We start from the raw sequence: 22,649 nt of genomic DNA, 5'->3' as shown, positions 1-22,649 counted from the left end.
CTATTGCTAACACACTGTACCTCATAACCTTTCAAAGCCACTGATGTTATCAATTGCATTGTTTGGAACAGTTATAAAGTGCATTAGTTTTGAAATGCATGGCTCCTTTGCATTTTTATATAATTTTTTATCTAAAAAAAAAAACTTGTTTTTATCTCTTCTGTAAAATCTTAAAATCTCTAAAATCTTATTGCATTTTATGTTTACACCCAAAGGATGATATCTTTATTATATCCTCCAGGGCACGTGTCAAAATATCCAAATAACAGTGTGACATTCCACGTTATGGTTAAACCTTAGTAAAGGTGTTCAGTGTCCATGCATCCATTTCAGTCAATGGCTCTTTTTTCTTTCTTGTTTGGTAGTACATACATTTTCGCACACACACACACACCCACACACACACACACACATTTATACTGTATATAATTATTGTATGTAGTATGTAAATCACACTAGCTGAAGTAAAAGGTCCTTTTTTAGCAGCGGGTTTCCCTTAAACTAAACAACATATTCTAACCATTGCTTTGCATAGAAAAAAAAAAAACACTACACCAGCCCTGGTGACTCAAGAAAAATTTTCCATTTGATAATGCAACAGTTTTTTTTTTTTTTTTTTTTTCAGTGCATGTTCTATATCACATAAGCACATTAAGAGGAAGTTCTGATAGTTTAACTGAAACAGAAAGAAAGATAAAGGGGATGACATCTGCAATGAAACTATCCTGAAATGGTATATGAAAGTTCTCATTTACCAAAATCATTTGTACATATATGGAGTAATACACTTGACCATTGCTAGTCATTGCGCCTTCAAAAAAAAAAAAAAAAAGGTTTAAAGAACAATCCCTTTTATAAACTAATAACATTTACAATAATTTTAAAATTATACATTTAAAATATTATCATTTACATTTATTTAATTGGCAGATGATCTTATCAAAAGGAAAAAGGCTGAACAAAGACCAATCTTAATAGCTGAAGAGTTGAAGGTTATGAGTCCTAGGGGACGTTTCTAGTAGCCTGAGAAGCCATAGTTGCCTGGGAAGTCATACTTGTAATAACCAGATGATGGTTATTACCAGCAAATATATCAATACCAGAAAATCTATTAATAAGGCTTACTCTTAATCTTATAAAACTGTTATGTCACCATAGGAGGCTTGTCATCTTGTTCATTCCTGTTATTTTCTAGCAAAAGAGATAACGGCTACTAAAGCGCTGTATTACGAGACTGCTGTTTGTGTTACATCGCATGTGTCAGTTTTAGCGTATGATTCATATATAGTTTGTTCTGTATAAAAATACTATATCAAAAAATACTCTTCAGTGTTAGTTATTCTTTTCTCTCCCTTGCATATCTTATTGGTATTTGTGGGTTGCTGTTATCTTATCTTAGTTACACTCAATATGTTAAGATTTTAAAGCTGTCACGAGCATGTTTACTTTCCCAACACAAATCTTTCACTACAATAGCAAGACTGAAAATCGAAATCTTTCTTTTTTGAGATTTTTTTAGAAGTAGAAGTAATGCCGTGAGATTACAGTTAGTTTTGTGTTAATCATTTGCTACACTATATATCATCATCACAGTGAAGTGCAAAAAGACAGAGAAGCAGAAATATTAATCACTCTTAATGACTGATGTTTACTACAGTGATAAAACGAAAATAAAGCACAAAGTGATCTGTGATCTGTTGTACAGATAGGTGTGTATTTCCCCCTCTTCTATGTAGCATGCAGAACTGATCTTGGGCCAGTTTCTATCCTGTATTTCTTAATTCTCTATCTAAAAATTAACCAGGACTGAGGATGAGCATTCAAAGAGTAACTTTCATCTTGAGCGAGTTTATGGCCGAAAGTGACACACGTGTAATCTCGGTGGTTGACATGGGTCAGAATTAATGTTACATTGTGTGGGAACTCCCACTTCTTCTTGCAATAGCACTTCCTGTCCCTGTGGAGGTTCCTAGCAATGATGCGATGTCCACTGAAAAATCTTTTTTTAAAGATGATATGACACTGCGAAATGACATTACCCAGAAGTTGCACTCTCACCCAGAAACTGTGATGGTCTAGTGCATACTTTACACACTTTAATGTGTTTTGTGATCTCTACTTCATTATATGTATGTGAAAATTTCCTCTTTACAAAAAACTGATTTATATCATCTTTCACTCACACCCTTAGGGTCTTTACCAACTTCCACATCGCTCCCTTCATCTTGTTCTACAATTCATTCCTCTGTTTTTTTTATGTGCAACAATATTTCTGACTTTCCCATGCAAAGACCCCAGGAGGAAGTTGGACATGGGAAGCAGCCTGTGGACCATTTTAGGCTAAGTATTTAAACGGTCAGGCAATTTTGATGACATGGTGTATGATCATTTTTAGCCATGTCACCACTTCAGTTCAATTCTTATTTTAAAATGAAGGAACAACAGATGCCAGATGGTGAGTTTGTGTAGAGACTGGACTTAGCTCAGGCTTACATAGTCCTGGTTTGAACTGCACAAATGTTCAGTACAAGTATTGAACCCAGTCTCAATTGAAAACTAGTGTTTACAATTACTTGTATATTCATTGGATTAGGCCTGGAAACTCCATGGCAGAGAGCATTGCTCAAGGGAAACATTGCTCAGCAGGAACGTCAAAAGTTGTGAAAGTGAGAGGGGTTTGCCTGCGGCTGTTAAAACAAATGCGAGCGCCTCCCTTTTCCATGAAATGTCAGCATGTACAAGCCTTTTCCTGTCATTTTTAAGCTGACACAATGACACCAACTCTTATGTTAAAAAGTAGTGGTAAGGACATTTTCGGTTAGCGTGTGTACTTGATACAAGATCACCAGCATCAGCATGTCTCTTGTCACAATTAACTTATATATAAATGAATCAACTGTCTTAATTTAAAAGAATACCAAGAGATAAGGAAAAACTAAAGATATTGGGAATGCCTGGGTAAAAAGTCCAGGTTTACATCGAGTTGAAATGCTGCATCAGAAGCGATACCAGTACAAGAAGTCCATTGCACATTACGCAATTGCAGTTTTATTTTAAGATAGTGAAGAAGGAATTAAATACTGATGATGCAGCAAAAAATAGACTTTAGCTGAATGAATATTTATATATACAATACACACATATATATACATATACACACACAGTCAGGTCCATAAGTATTGGATAGTGACACGATATTCGTAATCATGCCTCTGTACACCACCACAAAGTATTTGAAATGAAGCAATCAAGAAATAACACCAAAAGGCCTGGAAGACCACAGAAGACAACTAAAGTGGATGATCGCACAATTCTTTCCTTGGTGAAGGAAAATCCCTTCACAAGATCTAGCCAAGTCAAGAACACTCTGGAGGAGGTAGGCGTATCATTCTCAAAGTCTACAATCAAGAGACGCCTTCATGAATATAAATATAGATGGTTTACCTCAAGGTGCAAACCACTGGTAAAACTCAAGAATAGAAAGAACGGATTAGACTTTACTAACAAACCTCTAAAAAAGCCTGACCAGTTCTGATGCAAGATTAACTTGTACCAGAATGGTGGGAAGAGAAAAGTATGGAGAAGGAAAGGAAGGGCTTATGATCCAAAGCATACCACGTCACCTGTCAAACATGGTGGAGGCAGCGTTATGGCATGGGCATGTATGGCTGCCAATGGAACTGGGTCACTGGTGTTTATTGATGATGTGACTGCTGATAGAAGTAGCAGGATGAATTCTGAAGCTTATAGAGCTATACTTTCTACTCAGATTCAGTCAAATGCTGCAAAACTGATAGGACAGTGCTTCACAGTACAGATGGATAATGACCTAAAACATACCGCAAAGCAACCATCCTTGAAAATAGAGACACTCCATTTACAGCAAAAAATGACTGTAATTCCTAAATGATTAATGCAATGTTTTTGTTAAACCCTTGAATTAAAGCTGATAGTCTACACTTCAATCACATCTTGATTGGTTCATTTCAAATACATTGTGGTGGTGTACAGAGGCAAAGTTAAGAAAATCATGTCACTGTCCTAAGACCATATCTGTAATATAATTGTATAATAATTGTAATTATAATTATTTATAAATAAGAGTTACTGCCTTACAGCTCCAGGGTCTCTGGTTTGATCCTGAACTCGAGTTACTGTCTGTGTGAATTTTGCATGTTCTTCCAGTTGGAGTTTCCTCTGGGTTCTCCTGTTTCCTCCCACCTCCAAAAAACATGCTGGTAGGTGGACTGGTGACACTGATGGACTGGTATCCCATCCAGGGTGTATTCCTACCTCATATCCAGTGTTCCTGGGATAGACTCCAGATCCACCACTGTGCTGACCAGGACGAAGTGGTTACTGATGAATGAATGATTTCTAAATATTGTACTGTAAGTGTAAAGTTATTTCAGGTTGTGTTGTCCTTACCTGAAAGCATTGTAAACACATTTTCAATGTCCTATGGTCACAATGTGCTCAAATGGACAAAACATACACATATTTGTTTCTTTCTTTGTTTCTTTTAGCCAACCGAAAGGAAACTGTATTCTAACTTGTATTCTGTACATTATTGAATTCAATGTGAAAAATTCATTCTTTAAATAGAACTTAATCCATCTAAGGAGTAAATCAACAGGGAAAGTGGTAAAAGTCAGGGTTAAATTTCAACAAACCTTAGCACTTCCTTCTTTTGCAATAATTTCCTCTATTACACCCCTGTAAACTGGCTGTGATTATAAAATAGTCACACACAATCACTTGCCTATTGAGGTTTAATTTCATGCCTAGCCAAACATGATTGAATCTGCAGCCACCCACATGCACTTCATGTGGATCCCTGCAAACCTTCCGAGAAGCTAGGTAAACAGAAAAACAGCTTTTGTTGTCAACTAAGATTTAAGTAAGATGATCTGGGAGGCTCTGAGCTGTTGAGACCTGTAGCAAAAGACCTTGCTTCACTCCAAATGGTTGTGTAATATCCCACAGGCACGCACCTTGTTCAACACTTTTAAAGACCAAAATGCACTCACATTACCCTGATTCGTTTCCCAGATCATGGAATATGATATACCCTTGTGAAATTGCACTCTCTGTGCGGTATGATGCAGCCGGGAATATGGTGTGAAAAAATATGTAAGGTTAAACGAGTTAAACTTTAGGTTAAAGGTTAAATGAGTTTTACCTATGAGCAACCCATAGCCTATGTTGTGCATAATCAGCCTTTGCTCACAATATGGACTTTTTTTTCAGTTTGAACTCTTTTCCTCCCATGAATGTACCAGTTTAACCAGGTCACTTCCTTATGCTCAAATATGGCAATAGGAAGTACAAGGAGAAGTAGAACTTCAAAGTTCAAAAAACATACTGTCGCACTAAATATCACACTTACACTTAGGCAAATAGAGCCCACAAGCATGCTTCCCTCTATTTACACCCTTAGAAAAATATCAGTCCTCAGGAGTTCTCTAACTAGTTACGGTTACTTATTTTCCTAAAGAGGTTCCACCTGGAAACTTTACGTGGCTTGTGGTCATGTTTTTTTTCTTTATGTAGTGCTCTATATATCAAATAGGGAGTCATTTCAGAATAGCTTTCTGTTGATAGGTTCCTTGGAACCTTTTTTAAAGAGTGTAGCCTACAATTCGAGTAAAACATATGAAACATTAAAAATAAGGAAGCATAACAAATAGCACAGCCACACTGGAATATAAATTTTGTGGTATGATGACATAGATTGGTACACAGTTTAATATATTATTACTGTCCATTTCCTACTAATACTACAGATAGAGCGAATACATTATGTGAGCTGGTAATTGCCACTTATGAGTGTTTTTGAATTAATAGGTGAATACATGAACTTCATTTCGAATCCTAAACACAAGAGGAAGCTTTGTAAACAATTTTTCATACTTGAGTTTCTGACTTCTTATGTCTTTCATCAAGAGGTGGGAAAGAACAGTTTTAGTGTTGGATCATGGGAATATTCCTTTTTCTTATATATAGGGTAAAAAGGGTTTAAAGGTATGGTTCAGTTACATTTCTGATGTTGTACATGTTATCTATACATGGGATAGTGCATGTCTGATAAGCATGGGAAAGCAGCATGAGTCAAGTCAAACTAGTTAACTAGAAACTGAAACTGACTTAATTCTAAACTAGATATGGCCTAAGCTAATTACAGCATACCAACAAAACTTTCTACTCTTTTTTACACAATGAATAAAGCACAATGGGGCGTATAGAGTGGTGTGATGCCATTACCATGCAGTAGTTAATTATTTTTCTATGTAACAGCATATCCCAAAGTCAGTTAATTATGAATGGCAAATCATCCATCCATCCATCCATTTTCTGTACTGTTTATCCTACACAGGGACGCAAGGGAGCCTGGAACCTATCCCAGGGGACTCAGGACACAAGGTGGGGGACACCCTGGACGGGGTGCAAGCCATCACAGGGCACAATCACACACTAATTCACACACTATGGACAATTTGGAGATGCCAATCAGCCTACAATGTATGTCTTTGGACTGGGGGAGGAAACCGGAGTACCCAGAGGAAACCCCAAAATAACGGGGAGAACATACAAACTCCAGACACACAGGGCGGAGGCAGGAATCAAACCCCCAACCCCGGAGGTACAAGGCAAACATGTGAACCACTAATCCACCCTGAATGGCAAATCATACAATAAATCTATGCTTTTCTTTGCTAAATAACTACTTAACTTTTTAATCCATTTAGTATTAGCTTTAGATTATGCTTCTGCCACACAAGCCTGAGTGTAAGTTATAGAAATGATAACGTTAGAATGACCACATCACCCAGCAAACCTGGTGATGCTACAGTTTAACCTGGATGTTGAAACTGTACATTCTGTAAATTTAGTTTGTTTCTCACCTCTTCTATGATTGTATGTATGTCCAAATATTTTGGCTAGATATTGAAATAAATTTTTAAAAATCTTCCTGGGGTTAAAGTACAACTAAGTAAAAAGGATATTATTTTCCATTTTTGTGGAAAGGATGTTGATGATAATAATAAGTTTTTAATCTTTTTTTTTTTTTTTTTTTTTTTTTTTTTATATGGAAAATATCCATAAATGTAAATGGGGTAAGAAAACCCCAAGGATGCAAAAAAATTTAAGCTGGAAATGGATCTTTATTTTAAGACACTGTATGGACTGAGAAACAAGGAAGCTATTAAGACATTAAATTTATATTACATGTGTGTACTATACTCTTATTCTTTCCATCTTGCTCCTTTTATTTATTATGATGTAAAGTACCCCTCTATTAATCTATATTCATCCTTTTTAAATGTATTAAGTATCATTTAAATAAATAAATAAATAAATAAATACTACTACTACTACTATTACAAAAACTAATAATAATAATAATAATAATAATAATAATAATAATAATAATAATAATAATTTCCCTTGCAGCCGGAACTAACGTCAGTGCTGCTGTTATAGAAAATTAATCAACACCTTCTGACCAATCAGAATCGAGAATTCAGCACTGTATTAAAGGAAGTTGTGCTCACATGTGCCAGTTTCATGAACACATCCCTTTTAGCACGTCCCTTTTAAACGTTGCTCGTGCACAGAGCTCCATCTAGTGTACGAGGATTTCTAACCGCGTGAACCCTAAATCGCAGCTTTTTACGAGCTTAGTGCACTATCTTAGACGTAGAAATCATCATTTCATGCCCTATGCAGTGCTCTAGTATGCGGAGCGCGTAGAGGATTGGGAGTTAGCCGGAGAGTCGTTTTTGCGGCAGTGCGCGCCTGGTTTCCGGCAGTGAGGCCGCTGAGGATGAGGGGGAAGATGTCCGAGGCGGGAAACGACATCATGCCGGCAAAAAAGCAGAAACTGAGCAGCGATGAAAACAGCAACCCTGACCTTTCCGGGGATGAAAATGTAAGCGAAGTGTGTACTTGACATATTTTCTAGCTGTAATTGCTGTATGAGGTGAAGGAGGTGTTTGTAAAGCTGGATTTTGGTGTGTAGTTGTTGAAGCTCTTAGCGAAGTTGTCATTGTCGTTAGTAGTAAGTTCACTTCGCTGTGTGTGTAAGAGCAGGACTTACAGCATGTCCATATGTTTATTCTGTCCTTATGTTTATTTTTGTTTTCCATTTTGTCTCTGTTTGTTTTTGTCTCCTCTGAGAGCCCAATGTGCCTTATGTTCACTGGCTAGCAGCGTGCTAACAGGCTGGCTTACATGGTGGACAATTGTCTGGGGTTGTTTTGGTGTTTCCTGAAATGGATGTAGATTTCACATTATTTCTGTTATTAATAACTAAATAACCTAACAAAAAAGTGTAAATAAGTGGGTCTACTTCATGTGCTTTGTGGTTGGACTACCTGCAGTGCCTTGCCTTGGTGTGTGTGTGTGTTTGTGTTTGTGTGTGTGTGTTTGTGTGTTTGTTTTAGTTTTACAGGCAGAGATGCTCATCTAACTGAAACACTGCTCTGAGAGATTATATACAGTGTTATAAAGAGCAACTGCACTGGCTTTAAAGAGCCTGCAAGCAAATCAATCAGTATGAAAGACTGACACTGGTCTCTTACACCACTGGTTTCCATGATCATGCTAATAATCTAGGTACAGCTACATAAAAATATTATTATAAGGTACAACTTCATAAAATTCCTTGCTTAAAAGGTCTGAATCAACAACTAACATTTAATGCTTAATGTATTACAGCCATAAACTTAGAATTAATAAAGAATAATGCTAGTTTAGTTTATGGCTATAAATAAGACAATTTGGAGAAGTGTTTTGGGTTTTCACTTCATGTTACCACTTTTAACTCAAAGCAGAAAAAAAACACACACATCTCTGTCCTGTCGTCTTTAAATATCGTTTTCGCTGTCTTTTTTTTTTTTTTTAAATGAGCCATGTGCTCACTTCACTATTCACACAGATTAGTTCAAATCTGAAAACATTCTTGTCTCATTAAACAGCCTTCAGTTAAATAATTTGAATAAATCTATGTGATTGGACACAACAAGGTGCATCAGAGGATCTGCTACAGAAGGCGTGATGGTTCATGTTTTAAAAAAAAGTCTGTGAACTACGTTTAATTTTTTTATGATCAGTTCTCCTACAGTATATTTAGAGTACTTGGTTTCTCTGAAATACTTGGCTGAAATACGTGTCCACAACTAGACTGCCAGTTGATGACCCCTAATCTATTGAAGACTAACGGCTGATTCTGTTGCCATTTACGTGAAATATCAGAGGCACAATCACTGCATACTTTAAGGCAAATAATGCCCTTGATTCAGTGTTTGAGGCCACAATTGGATTGGTGCTTCCCTACTAGGGAATTTAATCAGCATGGCTTTGAGAAGTTTGAGAAGTCATTTTGGATGAAGCACTAATCATTAAGATTCCGTCGTGTTACAGGACGATGCTGTCAGCATTGAGAGCGGAACGAACGCCGAGCGGCCCGACACCCCTACAAACACGGCTAGTGCCCCGGGCAGGAAGAGCTGGGGCAAGGGCAAGTGGAAGTCAAAGAAATGCAAATACTCCTTCAAGTGTGTTAACAGCCTGAGGGTAAGAAAGGAGCAACACGTCACTTCCAATATCTAATCTTTTACTACTTTTCTTATAGGCTTTATCAGCCCCTCTGCTGAGTCCAGTCACCAACACATTAAACTACAAGGCATTTAAAATATCCTCAATGAGAGATCCAGTATCTTGATGAAACTCTGCTTAATTAAAAGTGGCGTGTGTTGTGTTTGTTATGATCATTCTGTTTAATGCCTTTTTTTAGGAGGACCATGGCCAGCCTTTGTTTGGTGTCCAGTTCAATTGGCACAGTAAGGAGGGCGACCCGCTCGTCTTCGCAACAGTGGGAAGCAACAGAGTGAGTGACTCAAGCTCTCTACTGGGTATAAAAGGTTAGGAGTGTAAATGAGTATGTGATGAATCATTAAGCGTCATTGTTTAGCCACTAGCCAGTACTGCCATATCTGACATTTTTATGTTGAACAGAATCAACTAGCAAACTTATTGCCTATAAAAAGGCCAAATAAGGATGGTTTATATTCTATGTTGAAGCATGTTAGCCTCTTCACATTGCACTGCAGGGAGGGGGGTTTATGGGTAAATGCAGTGCACAGACGGCTGATGTGTACACCTCTAAAATACTATGGCTGACCAGATTGTAAGAAACTTACTATGTTTATCTCTCAGATGAAAGAAAAATGCACAGCTTAAAATTCAATTAGTGGGAACATTCTGAAGTCATGAACTTTATGATTAATGAATGATTAATTGTCCTTTTTTTTTTTTTAAATAAAATCTCTACAGGTCACCTTATATGAATGTCATTCCCAAGGAGAGATCCGGCTCCTGCAGTCTTACGTAGATGCAGATGTATCCTTGTCTTACTCTCTCTATTCCTCATCTCCTTATCAGTTCCTTTGTCATTAGGTTAAATCACTAACAGTAAAATATAGTACAGGGCTGCACAATATATCATTAAGTGTTATCACAGCAGAGAAGCCTGTAATATACAAATGAGCACTTCCACAAATCACAGTGTTCAGACCACTTAGACATTCTGTATACATATGCTGAGGATATTTTTGATAAATTGCTGCATTGTTGTGGAAAAAAAAAGTACTTTTATGCAGCACTATTTAACCATGAAACATCAGTGTTTTAATATATGTGTGGTGGTCTGAGCAAACCTGCCAGATGCTTCTGAGACAAAAAAAAAAGGGGTTTTGGCCAAAACATACATTGACAAATAAACTAAACAATGTGGAAATTTTACTTTTTTAAACTTTTCCCAAAGCTATGTTCCTGCAAATATCCCGCTGGCCCAGCAGTAGAAAAGTCAGTTAGCAAGGTTTTCGACATCTTCAGAGAGACTAAGTCTGATTTCCTCATGCATGGTCTTGTTTAAGTTGTTGCATATTTACATGCTGTGGCAAAATGCGCATTAATCTAATTAAAGTACCAGCTGACAAACTGTATGTGAATCACTACACTGGAGTTAGAATAAAATTTTTAATTTGTTTAAATTTGGTTTAAATACTTGCAAAAGAGAAACGTATGCATCGACAGACACACATTATAGGTTATTTGGTTACACAACCATGTTATAACCATTAAAAAAGCATTTTAGCCGACTTTGGAGCTCTATTTCCGATTAAAATGACACCACAGGCGCTGCTACTGTATTATGAATTTAACCGAGTTCATAATGTTTCAGATTATTTTCCCCAGGTCAGAGTCTTTGTTTATTCAATCAAGTTTTCGGGAGAATTTATAAATTTATTTATTTATTTTTAAAGTTTTGGTGAACTTTTAGGGCATTTCGTTTTCAATTATTAAACCTCTTTTTGTAGCAGCTTATTATTCAGTTTTATGTAGACAGAAATGCTCATTGTTTTGCATTGTTCATGATTCATAAATGAAAAAGAGTCTCTTTTGAGTCATAATTTTTCTTCATTCGGATTTTGTTCAGAATATTCTGGGAATCAAATTGAATCAAATCGAATCATGGCCAGAGTGTATCATTAATATATAAGGGTTTTCCCAGGCTACCACACATTTTGCAAATTGTTTTTGCAATATACTCTTTGCCGTTTTTAAATCTATATTACACAGCCTTATTTAAATATCCGAGTGCATCTCTGGTATTGTGTAAAAATAAATAAATAAATTCATAGTTCAGTTCTCGGTTATTTGTAAAGTATTTGAATATTTTTATTGCTTCTTAACGACTGCACAGGCAGATGAGAACTTCTACACCTGCGCTTGGACGTATGACACCAGCACCAGTCACCCTCTGTTAGCGGTGGCTGGCTCCCGCGGCATCATCCGCATCATCAACCACATTACTATGCAATGTGTCAAAGTAAGTTAACATTGATACGTAATCATTTTCACTCTCCCTAGGTCCACTATCATATCATATAACTATCATATCCATAACTAAATGTCATGCCTCCAGAACATGTACTGGGAAGATCATGTGATATCTTTGATCATTTTCCACTTGCAGCATTATGTGGGACACGGAAACGCGATCAATGAGCTTAAGTTTCATCCAAGAGATCCCAACTTACTGCTGTCTGTGAGCAAAGGTAAAGAACATATTTAATGCTAAACAAGGCTATCGCTCAAATATGTGGCTAACATTTCCACTGTCGCTGATCAGACCACGCGTTACGCCTATGGAACATCCAGACAGATACGCTCGTAGCCATATTTGGAGGTGTGGAGGGCCATCGAGATGAGGTCTTGAGTGCGGTAGGTTTGGAAATAGGAACAACTGACAGTATGTGTGTTTATAAAACGTTTTTAAACTCTGTGAATTAAAGGTACATATAGTGGAACAGTGAAATCAGTAACGATGAACACTGCCATATTTACCATTTATAATAATATTAAAAAGTATTAAATATTACAAAAAACTAAAGGTGAATAAACTGGAAAAGGGTTTCTGAGATCTAAAAATTAAATTCCCATTGGAATGGAGCTCTTATTATATGATCCTGTGGATTATAGGATTTTGATCTACTCGGGGAGAAGATCATGTCCTGTGGAATGGACCACTCTCTGAAGCTGTGGAGAATAAACTCAGAGAGAATGCAAAAAGCAATACGAGGCTCTTATGAGTACAACCCCAGCAAGACCAACAGGTACGCACAGTTAGACTATAGGCTATGGCTAGTGTTGTTAAAGTCCCAGGCAATGTATTGTGTGAAAATAATTATATGAAACCAAATGTGAGTGTTAAATATGAAACATGCAGTGCAGCTTAAAGAAAGTTGTGAAATACGAGACAGATATCGTTACACAGCAACTTAATTGCTGATCAGACCAGAACTGAGAAAGGTCCAGGCATGGTTCTAACTTTTAATAATTACACTTGATTGACATCACTTAGTCTAAGCCTGCTACATCAGAACTAGACACGGCAGTAAAAGCAAGAAGAATTGCTCAGTCCTATTCTGCCCGATTCTGCGAAGGTACATATTGTGTGACAGTAACACCAGCATTAACCTAATTTAAAAATGCAATCACTGATTTTTTTCTTAAGGACATAAAAATCCATATTATTATGTGGCCTATTGTTTATAGCTGTTTCATATTTCAGGCCTTTTGTGTCTCAGAAGATTCACTTCCCAGATTTCTCCACACGGGACATTCACAGAAACTATGTAGATTGTGTGCGCTGGCTTGGGGATTTAATTCTCTCAAAGGTAAGATTTGATTATTTACATCAGGGGTCACAGGACTGAATATGAGTAAACAAATCTGTGAAAGGCTGTCTGGTAGCTCTGTTTTATGCTGATCCTCAATCCTTTTTCACTTTTTGTTTAATTGTTCAAATAACATTCTATACTGGATCACTTTCTGTGTCTTAGTCCTGTGAAAATGCCATCGTGTGCTGGAAACCTGGGAAGATGGAGGATGATATTGACCACATCAAGCCCAGTGAGTCCAACGTGACCATTCTGGGCCGATTCGACTACAGCCAGTGTGACATCTGGTACATGCGCTTCTCGATGGACTTCTGGCAGAAGGTGCCTACAAAATGCACAGAGAAGTACCACCACTGCTGCTGTGTCTGAAAACACTCTCACACTCCCTCGTTCACTGTTTACTATGCAGCGTACAGTGTATAGTGCTGCATGGGGCAGGTGTAATGGAGACACCAGACTGAATTCAGACATTTACTGCTGAGTGCTCTGGAGAAACATCATTGTGACCCTCAATTACGTAAACAATTTAAAGATTATAAATTACCTGGCAACTTCTGACCACAAAATACAGAAATACAAAAGCAATTTAAAAAAAGGCAAAAGTTGTATTAAATACACCACTAATATGGTGTACACTGTTGTAGACTGATTTACAGTGCACTGTGAGTAATAATGCAGTAAACTAATTCCACTGAGAATTCAGACAGTACTACAAAATGGCTGCACCCCTAATAGTGCACTATGTGGCAAATAGGGAATGAACCGAGCCACTGCACTTTTTTAATGTAAAGAAAATTCCAGTAATTGTAGTGTATAAAAGTTGAAGTTAGAAAAATGTATGAGGCTATAGCAGTGTTTAGTCTACAATTATTAAAATATATAAAAGTTCTTAAAAATATCTTGGACAAAATATTCTAATAGGATTTATACCCCAGCACTGTTGAATTTTTTTAATCTGATGGGTCAAATATTATTGATTAATTTTCTATAACATCAGCTCTGACTGTAGTTCAAATCCCCAGTTTGTATTAATCAGCTAATTTTAACATGACATTGTTTCTATAGAAACAACTCATTTACAGGGACTTGTGATCTAGATAATCTATGTCTAATAAACAAATATTTAAAAATATATATTTTATTTAATAAAGATATATGATTATTGATATAGTGACGTTTCCAGTGTCAGCGCTTTGTTCCAGTCAGTAAGTTTTCTGTTACAGGAGTACCAGAGAGTTTTCGGAGCAGAGGACTTTGTGCTTTGTGTTTCTCAGTAACATGACAAGCTGAACTTTTCCCCAGTATTTACTTAAAAAAAAAAAAAAAAAAAAAAAAAAAAAAAAAGTGAGGTTAGTAAGGGAGCAGATGTTTACAAATATTTATGTAATCTGACAGTTTGCTGCTGTATTTGCTATTGCTACAGATGCTGGCTCTGGGAAATCAGGTCGGAAAACTGTACGTGTGGGACCTGGAGGTCGAAGATCCTCATAAAGCAAAGTAAGATCAATCCCTGCCTACTTCATATACTAGAGCTGTTCATTTTTACGCAAGCCCCTACTCTTAATATCATCTGACTGTAGGATTGATGGCCACTTTGCTCATTCTGCAGGTGCACCACTCTCACGCTACCTAAATGCACCTCAGCCATCAGGCAGACCAGCTTCAGCAGAGACAGCAGTATTCTCATAGCAGTGTGTGACGATGCGTCTATCTGGCGCTGGGACAGGCTACGCTGATGACCTTTCATAGCCTGATGCTTTCTTTCCTCGGACCGCTAGAAATGAGCGCTCGTCACAGGACACGTTCCTCGATGAGCAACCTGGACTATGGATGCTTATTAGCTTAAGCTTTGGAAGTTGCTTACCTCAGATGTGTCTGCTTTTTTGTTCTTCTTTTGTTACCTTTTCTGTCTTTAATAAAAGCTATTTTTACTTGTTTACCTTGCTTTTTTAGGACAAGAATGGCTGTCTGAATGATTATAAAACTGCTTATAATATGTGAGGTTTTTCACTTCACTGTTGTGTTGAGTGTGTAGAGGATATGTTTCTTTGCATCACATCTTTGAAAAACTCTTATCTAGAGCGTGGTAATTCTTACACAGTGGTGAATAAACATTAGAATCACCTCAAGAAGCAAAGACTAACCAAAGGTAGAGTAAATAAACTAAGGAACAAACATTTAAAATGAGATTAACAAGTAGAGTTTAAATAACTGGTATTTGTAGAGTACAAAAGGGAGATCTGTGTACTGTTCTGTGTAAACCTCTCTTTAAAGCAAAGGGAAACTTTACTGCAAACAAGTTTAAATAAAATTAAGCACATGAGACCAGACACTTGCACAGAGAATATAAACCCACTCAGAATTGTCTTGGCAAAATGAACATTCTTGGATGTATACTCCTGCTGCCAGATGTGATGCCAGGGCCAGATCCTGACGTGCCTCTTCTACCGTGGCTCCTCACCCTCTGGACCTGCCTGATTCACCCTGATGCTCTACTTTTGCTTGAAGCTTCTGCACTTGTGATTCACCTTCTACAGCTGGGATGAGATGGTCCCATGTGAATACTGCCAAGATTTTCCCTTCCCAAAAACAGGTTATTCCCAAGTGCCTCTCTTGCTTCAGTAGTAAATCTCACCTGTTTACTGTAGCCTTATGCCTATGAACTGCTGCTGTAATCATAAAGACTGTGATGCTCATACTGAATATTCTTTCAGCACAGTACTGTTTTGCTTTATAGTAAACAATAGAAGAGTAATGATTAATAATCCTTCTGCCCAATGTCACCCAGAAGAGGATGGGTTCCTCTTTTAGTCTGGTTTCTCTCAAGCTTTCTTCCTCATGCTATATCAGGGAGGTTTTCCTTGCAAATGTAGCCTTTGGATTACTCAATAGGGATCTAAACCTACATGCCGATCTCAGTAAAGCTGCTTTGTTGCATTGTCTGATGTTAAAAGCACTATACAAAATGCTACAATATATAAAATATATAAACCGCAGGATCTATTATTAGGTATTGTTTCCATAATTTTGTGTTATACTGTTCCGATATGATAACATGATAGAGAAACTATATCCTGCTGCAGAAGAGCCCTGAGTTTTTGGTTGGCTGGAAACAGTTAACCCAGAACCTCTCTACATCTTGAGAATTCTTGTGACTGACAAAGACAATGGACACATTTTTTGACCTTACTGGAATCCATATGCTGTAATCAATTATGCAGCAGATTACTGTGAATAATGAACTTACCATTAAAAAATGTCATTTTAAACCAATCAAAAATATAGATTTGTGTTTGTAAAAAATACTGTTATATACTGAAAGTATGCAACAGTTTATAGTTTAACAAATCTACTCATATATATATATATATTGTTAAAGGATTTGAATTGAACCTCAATCCCAAATAAATCACAGTAAATAGCAGTTTAAATCTTTGTTGTTGTTTATGAATAATAATAATAATAATAATAATAATAATAATAATAACCTTTCTAGGTGCCCATTTGCATCGTTAGAATAATAGCAGATTTTTTTTTTTTACATAACTTTGACCGCTTTGAAGAAGCTTTGAAAAAACAGAAAGGAATTTTATCAACTCATGCACAAAACACAGCAGCTGTCCATGTTCACAAATCAGGAACTAAGCAAATTCAGTGGGTATAGCTAGTGTATAATAATAATAATAATAATAATAATAATAATAATAATAATAATGTTAATAATAATAATTATAATTTTAAAATAATAATAATTATTATAATATAATATAACATAATATAATTATTTTTATTATTTTTATCATTGTTGTTGTTAATAATAATAATAATAATAATAATAATAATAATAATAATAATAATAATAATGATAATAATAATTTTTTGTATTTCTTTTTCACTGGGGATAATAAAAGCCAGGCTCTTCTCTGATTAATATCTTCAATAAAGGACTTATATAAAGGAATAATTTTGTTTTGATTTTGAAACTCCACCTCGTGCTCTCGTGTATGTATTCGCCGAACACTGCACGTGACCAACAGCCACGCCCTTTCTGTATTTTATTTCCGGGGTCGGAGGTTGGAGCAGTTGTCTCAGCTTCTCAGCTGCTGGTTGAGGACTGCCTACTTTTCGAAGTTTCTAGCAGCAGCAGCAGGAAAATCATCTGCAGTCTGATGGGCTCTTTGCTTGTGGCCTCATCAGGGCGCTTGTAATGTTTGTGTGCTCGCGGACGCACGAGCGCTCATGAAGCCATGATCAGAGGTTCAGGAGGTTTTTTATGTGTTTCTTGGTTGGAAAAGAATTCTTTAATAAACTAGCACTACACTGGCTGACAGCTGATCATGTTTGGGTGTCTAGTTGCAGGCAGATTGGTGAGTATCGATGTTGACTGATATTCTGAAGCTGAAGTTCACAGTTAAAATTGTATTTATGTGGATAAAATGATTGAATATTGAGAGTTATGATGTTAAGAGTACAGCTGGCCTATACACTCCAGTCCAGTCTGATCTAGTGCTGTGTGGTGGATCTGTCATCTCCCATCATTAAAATGAAGTCACTTGTGTCCTGAAGGTCCAGACCGACGCCCAGCAGGTGGCTGGTGATAAATTTGTGTTCAACCTGCCGGACTATGAGAATGTGAACCATGTGGTGGTGTTCATGCTGGGCACAGTGCCTTTCCCTGCTGGCATGGGAGGTGCTGTTTACTTCTCCTTCCCCGACCCCAGTGTGGGCCAGGTGTGGCAGCTGCTGGGCTTCATCACCAACGAAAAGCCAAGTGCCATCTTTAAAATCTCGGGCCTAAAAGCTGGTAAGTTCACTGTTTAGCAATTCCCTTATAGTACCATTCAGCCCGATCAACTTTTGACCAAAGAAAGGCATCACTCAGGCGTCAAGAGCCATTTCTTTAACATATCACTAAAACTCTACAGACTGAAATAATTTACATGAATAATAAGCTTAAAGCAGAATGGAAGGCGTTTTGGGGTCATTTAAGGGCCCAAAATTCTCTCGACATCTCCCAAAATTCCTATAGGCTAGTTAGTAGAAATGATAGGCCTATTTTAAAAATTTATGTTGCATTGCTATAATAAAGGCACAATCCACATAATGATAGGTAACCTTCTTATTTAAAAATTAAAACTGATCTGAACTGATATAGAAAATACACACCAAAACATACCAATGTGTGCGTGCGTATACACACACACACACACTCACTCACTCACTCACTCAAACACACACTATATGGCCAAAAGTTGGACACCTGACCAATCAAGGTTGATTTATACTTCTGCGAGAACATCAGGACCTTGTGCGCCGACGCTCCCACAATCAGCCTTTAGATCCAGTGAAGGGAAATCTTATTGCTATAGCATACAAAGATATTCATCCAAAGATATATGTCCACATACTTTTGGCCATATAGTGTGTGTGTGTGTATGTGTGTGTGTGTGTGTGTGTGTATACAGTCCGCTCTAAAAGTATTGGAACAGCAAGGCTAATTAAATTTTTTTTTTTTTTTTTTGGCTATACACCGAAGACATTTAAGTTGATGAATATGAGATGATAGCTCAGAATTTCAGCTTTCATTTCCTAATATTTACATATTTACAGTGTTAAACAAGTTTTGTGTTAAACAACTGTTGCCCAGGTCTGCCATGTAAGATTGAAGGTTTAAACAATTAATAGCTCTGAATGTCTACTCTTGGCTTTCACCTGTGAAGACTGCGTGTGTTGTTAAAAAGGATAAACCAACATGAAGACCAGAGAGCTGTCTATGGGAGAAAAGCAAGCCATTTTAAAGTTGAGAAAAGAGGGAAAATCAGAGCAATTTCACAAGCATTGGGCATAGCCAATACAACAGTCCATTCCAGTATTTTCAGAGGTGTGTGTGTGTGTGTGTGTATATTCTGTATATAATCCCCACACCCACCATCAACTTTATTATGAACACCTGTACGACTGCACATTCATTCAGTTATCTAATAAGCAAATCACATGGCTGCAGCACAATGCAAAAAAATCAGGCAGATCCAGATCAAGAGCTTCAGGTAATGTTCACATTAAACATTTAAATGAAGAAAAAATATGATCTCTGTGACTTTGATCGTGGTGTGGCTGTTGGTGCCAGATGGGCTGATTTGAGTATTTCAGAAACTGCTGATGTGCTATGATTTTCACACACAACAATCTCTAGAGTTTCAGAATTTTCAGAGTCACAGAATGGTGCGAAAAACAAAAAACATTGAGTGAGCGACAGTTCTGTGGATGGAAATGCTTTGATAAGAAAGGTCAGAGGAAAATAGCCAGATTGGTTCGAGCTGCCAGGAAGGATATAGTAACTCATATAATCACTCTTTACAACTGTGGTGAGCAGAAAAGCATCTCAGCATGTACAAAACATAGAGGTGGATAATAACATTGAGGCGGATGGGCTACAACAGCAGAAGACCACATTGAGTTCCACTCCTGTCAGGCAAGAACAGGTATCTGAGGCTATCATGAGCACAGGCTCACCCAAACTGGACATGCTGCATAGCGATATATTTATTTTGGATGAAACACCGCTGTGGTTTAGTGCAAAATGGGCTTAAGAGGTTCTCCAAACTGGAGGGTTAACACACTACACACTATTCCAGACTATGCACTATTAAGCTATAAAAAGTTTTCTCACCAGCAGTGTTCATTAATTGACCAGATATCTAAATTATACAACAATTTAAACAAATGAATTTAGGCACAGACAAAGAACGTTTCTTCACAAACAGTAAAATTCATGCATTTTGTGACTTTCTGCATTGATACTGTAAATACATCTTGCTTTGATCTGAAGCTGTTTCTGGTCAAATATCAAAATGAGAATAATCATTAGTCACCTAATATAGTGAACTTCATGGACACTAAATATAAGTAAAATTAGATCTGATATAAATAGATGGCTAAATTTGTCACCACAGTATGCAACCAAATAGAGCAAAGGATTTATACCAGAGTCAGGTAGCTACCTTTGCCTATACTCACCAATATTGCTGATGATTTTATTTAACTAACTGTGAAAGTGAAAGAAAAAGAGAGATCACAATTAAAATACAACTGATGGTACATTCATGGTGTATCCCTGTCTTTTAAAGGTGAAGGTGGAAGTCATCCGTTCGGGATGATGGCTGCTCCACAGGCCGCCTCAGTGGCTCAGGTCGGCGTTTCCGTTGAACCCCTCGACCAGCTCGCTCAACAGACACCGGTTTCCAATGCAACCGTCTCCACCATGGATTCCTTCACACAGGTGACCAACAGAATCTTGAGTCGAACAACCTTTACATATGTATTTGTGTTATTTGCTATGGTTAATGTAAGGCATCTTACTGTCTTGCTAATGTCTTGGCTTGATGTTAACCTTCTGTGTACTACTCTGGATAGTTCACCCAGAAGATGTTGGAGAGTCTGTACAACTTCACCTCCTCCTTCGCTCTGTCACAAGCTCAGATGACACCAAACCCCTCGGAAATGTATGTTCCAGCCAGCTCCATCCTTAAATGGTGAGCGGTTTTGTAAAACTGAGCATCACACCCATTAAAAAAAACGGTTTTTATGTTTTTCTGACTGAAAGGTTTGTATTATGCACAGTTCTAAAAGAATTTAAGCCCAGGTCTCACTACAAAAGCTTAACCTCAATAATAGCTCTGATCAGAGGTAACCTTTTGACTGTTATCCCAAAAAACTGAGAATTTACTAATTACTAACCAATACGCAGAACCAGTTTTACGCAAAAACCAAAGGGTCTTCTTTCCCTCCTCCCCATCAAATCGTCACATGAGGTAGTTGACATATGAGCTTGGAATGATTGACAGAAGTGTTCTGAAATCTCCAGTTATGTACTGCCCCCCTAGAAGCCCCGCCCCCTTCTTCCTATCTTACATTAGTAATATTTTGATTGGTGCTCGTGGGCATGGTGGCTTAGTGGTTAGCACTGTTGCCTCATTGGGGGTTCGGGTCCTACCTCCACCCTGTGTGCACGGAGTTTGCATGTTCTCCCCGTGCTTCGGAGGTTTCCTCCAGGTACTCCAGTTTCCTCCCCCAGTTCAAAGACATACTGATTTGGCATTTCCAAATTGTCTGTAGGGTGTGAACGGGTGTGCGAGTGTGTGTGAGTGATTGTGCCCTGCGATGGACTGGCACCCCGTCCAGGATGTCCCCTGCCTTGTGCCCCGAGTCCCCTGGGATAGACTCCAGGCTCCCTGCGACCCTGTGTAGGATAAATGGTACAGAGAATGGACGGATGGAGAGTTGGTGCTCTCGTGTCGACTCGATTTTTCTGAGGGTATTTTGAGTTCAGAAATAAAATCTATCAATGTTTTTTTGACTTGGCTAACGTTAGACAAGTTTATATGTAACATATACATATAAACATACTTCAGCCAACGAAACAGAAAATGGAAGAAATGTTTGTAGAGTAAATCTAGAATGTGTCAAATCTAACATGTACTAATTATTTTATTGGTAATGATGTTTAGTTTGAGCAGTGACATACTGCATTAGGTTTTTGTTTACTTTTACTTTACTTGCTTTTACAAATACCACGACCAATGCAAGAGCTGAGTTGGAATTTGCAGAGGTGTTAAACCAGTCTTGTGAAACCTTCATGAATGTTTTGCTGTTGCTGTGTCCTAGTACAAAACAGGCTTTTGTTTGAGTTTGTGGGTGTGTCATCTCCAGTTGTTCAGTGTGTAGATTGTTAAAATTCAGTAACCTTGATTCAGTTTTTGTGTTCTTGTCCTCCCTGTCCAGGTATGAGAACTTCCAGAGACGAATGGTGCAGAATCCAAACTTCTGGAAGACATGACATGCTTTATTGACTAAGCTCTTAATTAACACAGGAGCAGAAAATTGTGAATTCATATTATCATTTGGCTTGCCTTGGATGTAAGAATTTCATGCCAACATCAGTAAATCTTATGTATTTTATAGCTCTTATGGAACAGCAGACAAGTAAATACAGTATTACAGTACAGTTTTAATGCAGTGGACACTGGCTGGTTGTTTTGGGGTTTGCCAGCTGAGGATAAGTTACAGAATTTTCATATTGAATGATTGATATTTGTAATGTGGCTATAAAAATGCAGTCTTTCACATGTCTACCTTCTGTGTAATCTGGTGTTCTAGGTTAAAAAAAAATATTTTTTTTTTAATTGCTTCATAAGCTGTGATAAAGCTTAGAAAAGAATCAATTTTTTGGGTGAAGAAGAAATTGGATAATAACAGCTTTTGTTTATCTGATTAATGACCTTTAATAGTGAAGTAATGAAAATGAATGAACGATTTTCTTTTCGAGTCAGTCTTTTTAATCATTTGTTAATGTAGCCAACACGATAATGAAGTTATGTCAGCAAAATGTGAGATAAAAAG

At 37.3% G+C, this 22,649-nt stretch overlaps 2 protein-coding genes across 3 annotated transcripts; both read left to right on the top strand.

The window, feature by feature from the left end:
• The first annotated feature begins 7,564 nt into the window (after positions 1-7,564).
• eed (embryonic ectoderm development) lies at positions 7,565-15,185 on the top strand. Of its 2 annotated transcripts, none has more exons than XM_034299930.2 (12): positions 7,565-7,942; positions 9,427-9,579; positions 9,800-9,892; positions 10,339-10,404; positions 11,771-11,896; positions 12,044-12,125; positions 12,200-12,291; positions 12,550-12,683; positions 13,142-13,247; positions 13,413-13,571; positions 14,674-14,747; positions 14,860-15,185. In XM_034299930.2, the coding sequence occupies exons 1-12, from the start codon at positions 7,829-7,831 to the stop codon at positions 14,984-14,986; spliced, it is 1,326 nt and encodes a 441-aa protein (XP_034155821.1). In that variant the 5' UTR covers positions 7,565-7,828; the 3' UTR covers positions 14,987-15,185. The 2 variants fall into 2 exon arrangements, with proteins under 2 accessions (XP_034155821.1, XP_026787462.1); XM_026931661.3 differs by having other exon boundaries at positions 7,566-7,933.
• Positions 15,186-17,313: 2,128 nt separating this feature from the next.
• On the top strand, positions 17,314-22,375 carry hikeshi (heat shock protein nuclear import factor hikeshi). The gene is made up of 5 exons (XM_026932035.3): positions 17,314-17,617; positions 17,817-18,054; positions 20,378-20,529; positions 20,664-20,782; positions 22,032-22,375. Exons 1-5 carry the CDS (start codon positions 17,588-17,590, stop codon positions 22,084-22,086), a joined length of 594 nt encoding a protein of 197 aa, XP_026787836.1. The 5' UTR covers positions 17,314-17,587; the 3' UTR covers positions 22,087-22,375.
• The last annotated feature ends 274 nt before the right edge of the window (positions 22,376-22,649 follow it).

Source organism: Pangasianodon hypophthalmus, chromosome 26 (genome assembly GCF_027358585.1).
Source record: "Pangasianodon hypophthalmus isolate fPanHyp1 chromosome 26, fPanHyp1.pri, whole genome shotgun sequence".
NCBI classification, from domain to species: Eukaryota; Metazoa; Chordata; class Actinopteri; order Siluriformes; family Pangasiidae; genus Pangasianodon; species Pangasianodon hypophthalmus.
The sequence above is the reverse complement of the archived record's forward strand: the minus strand, read 5'-3'. Positions and strand labels throughout refer to the sequence as shown.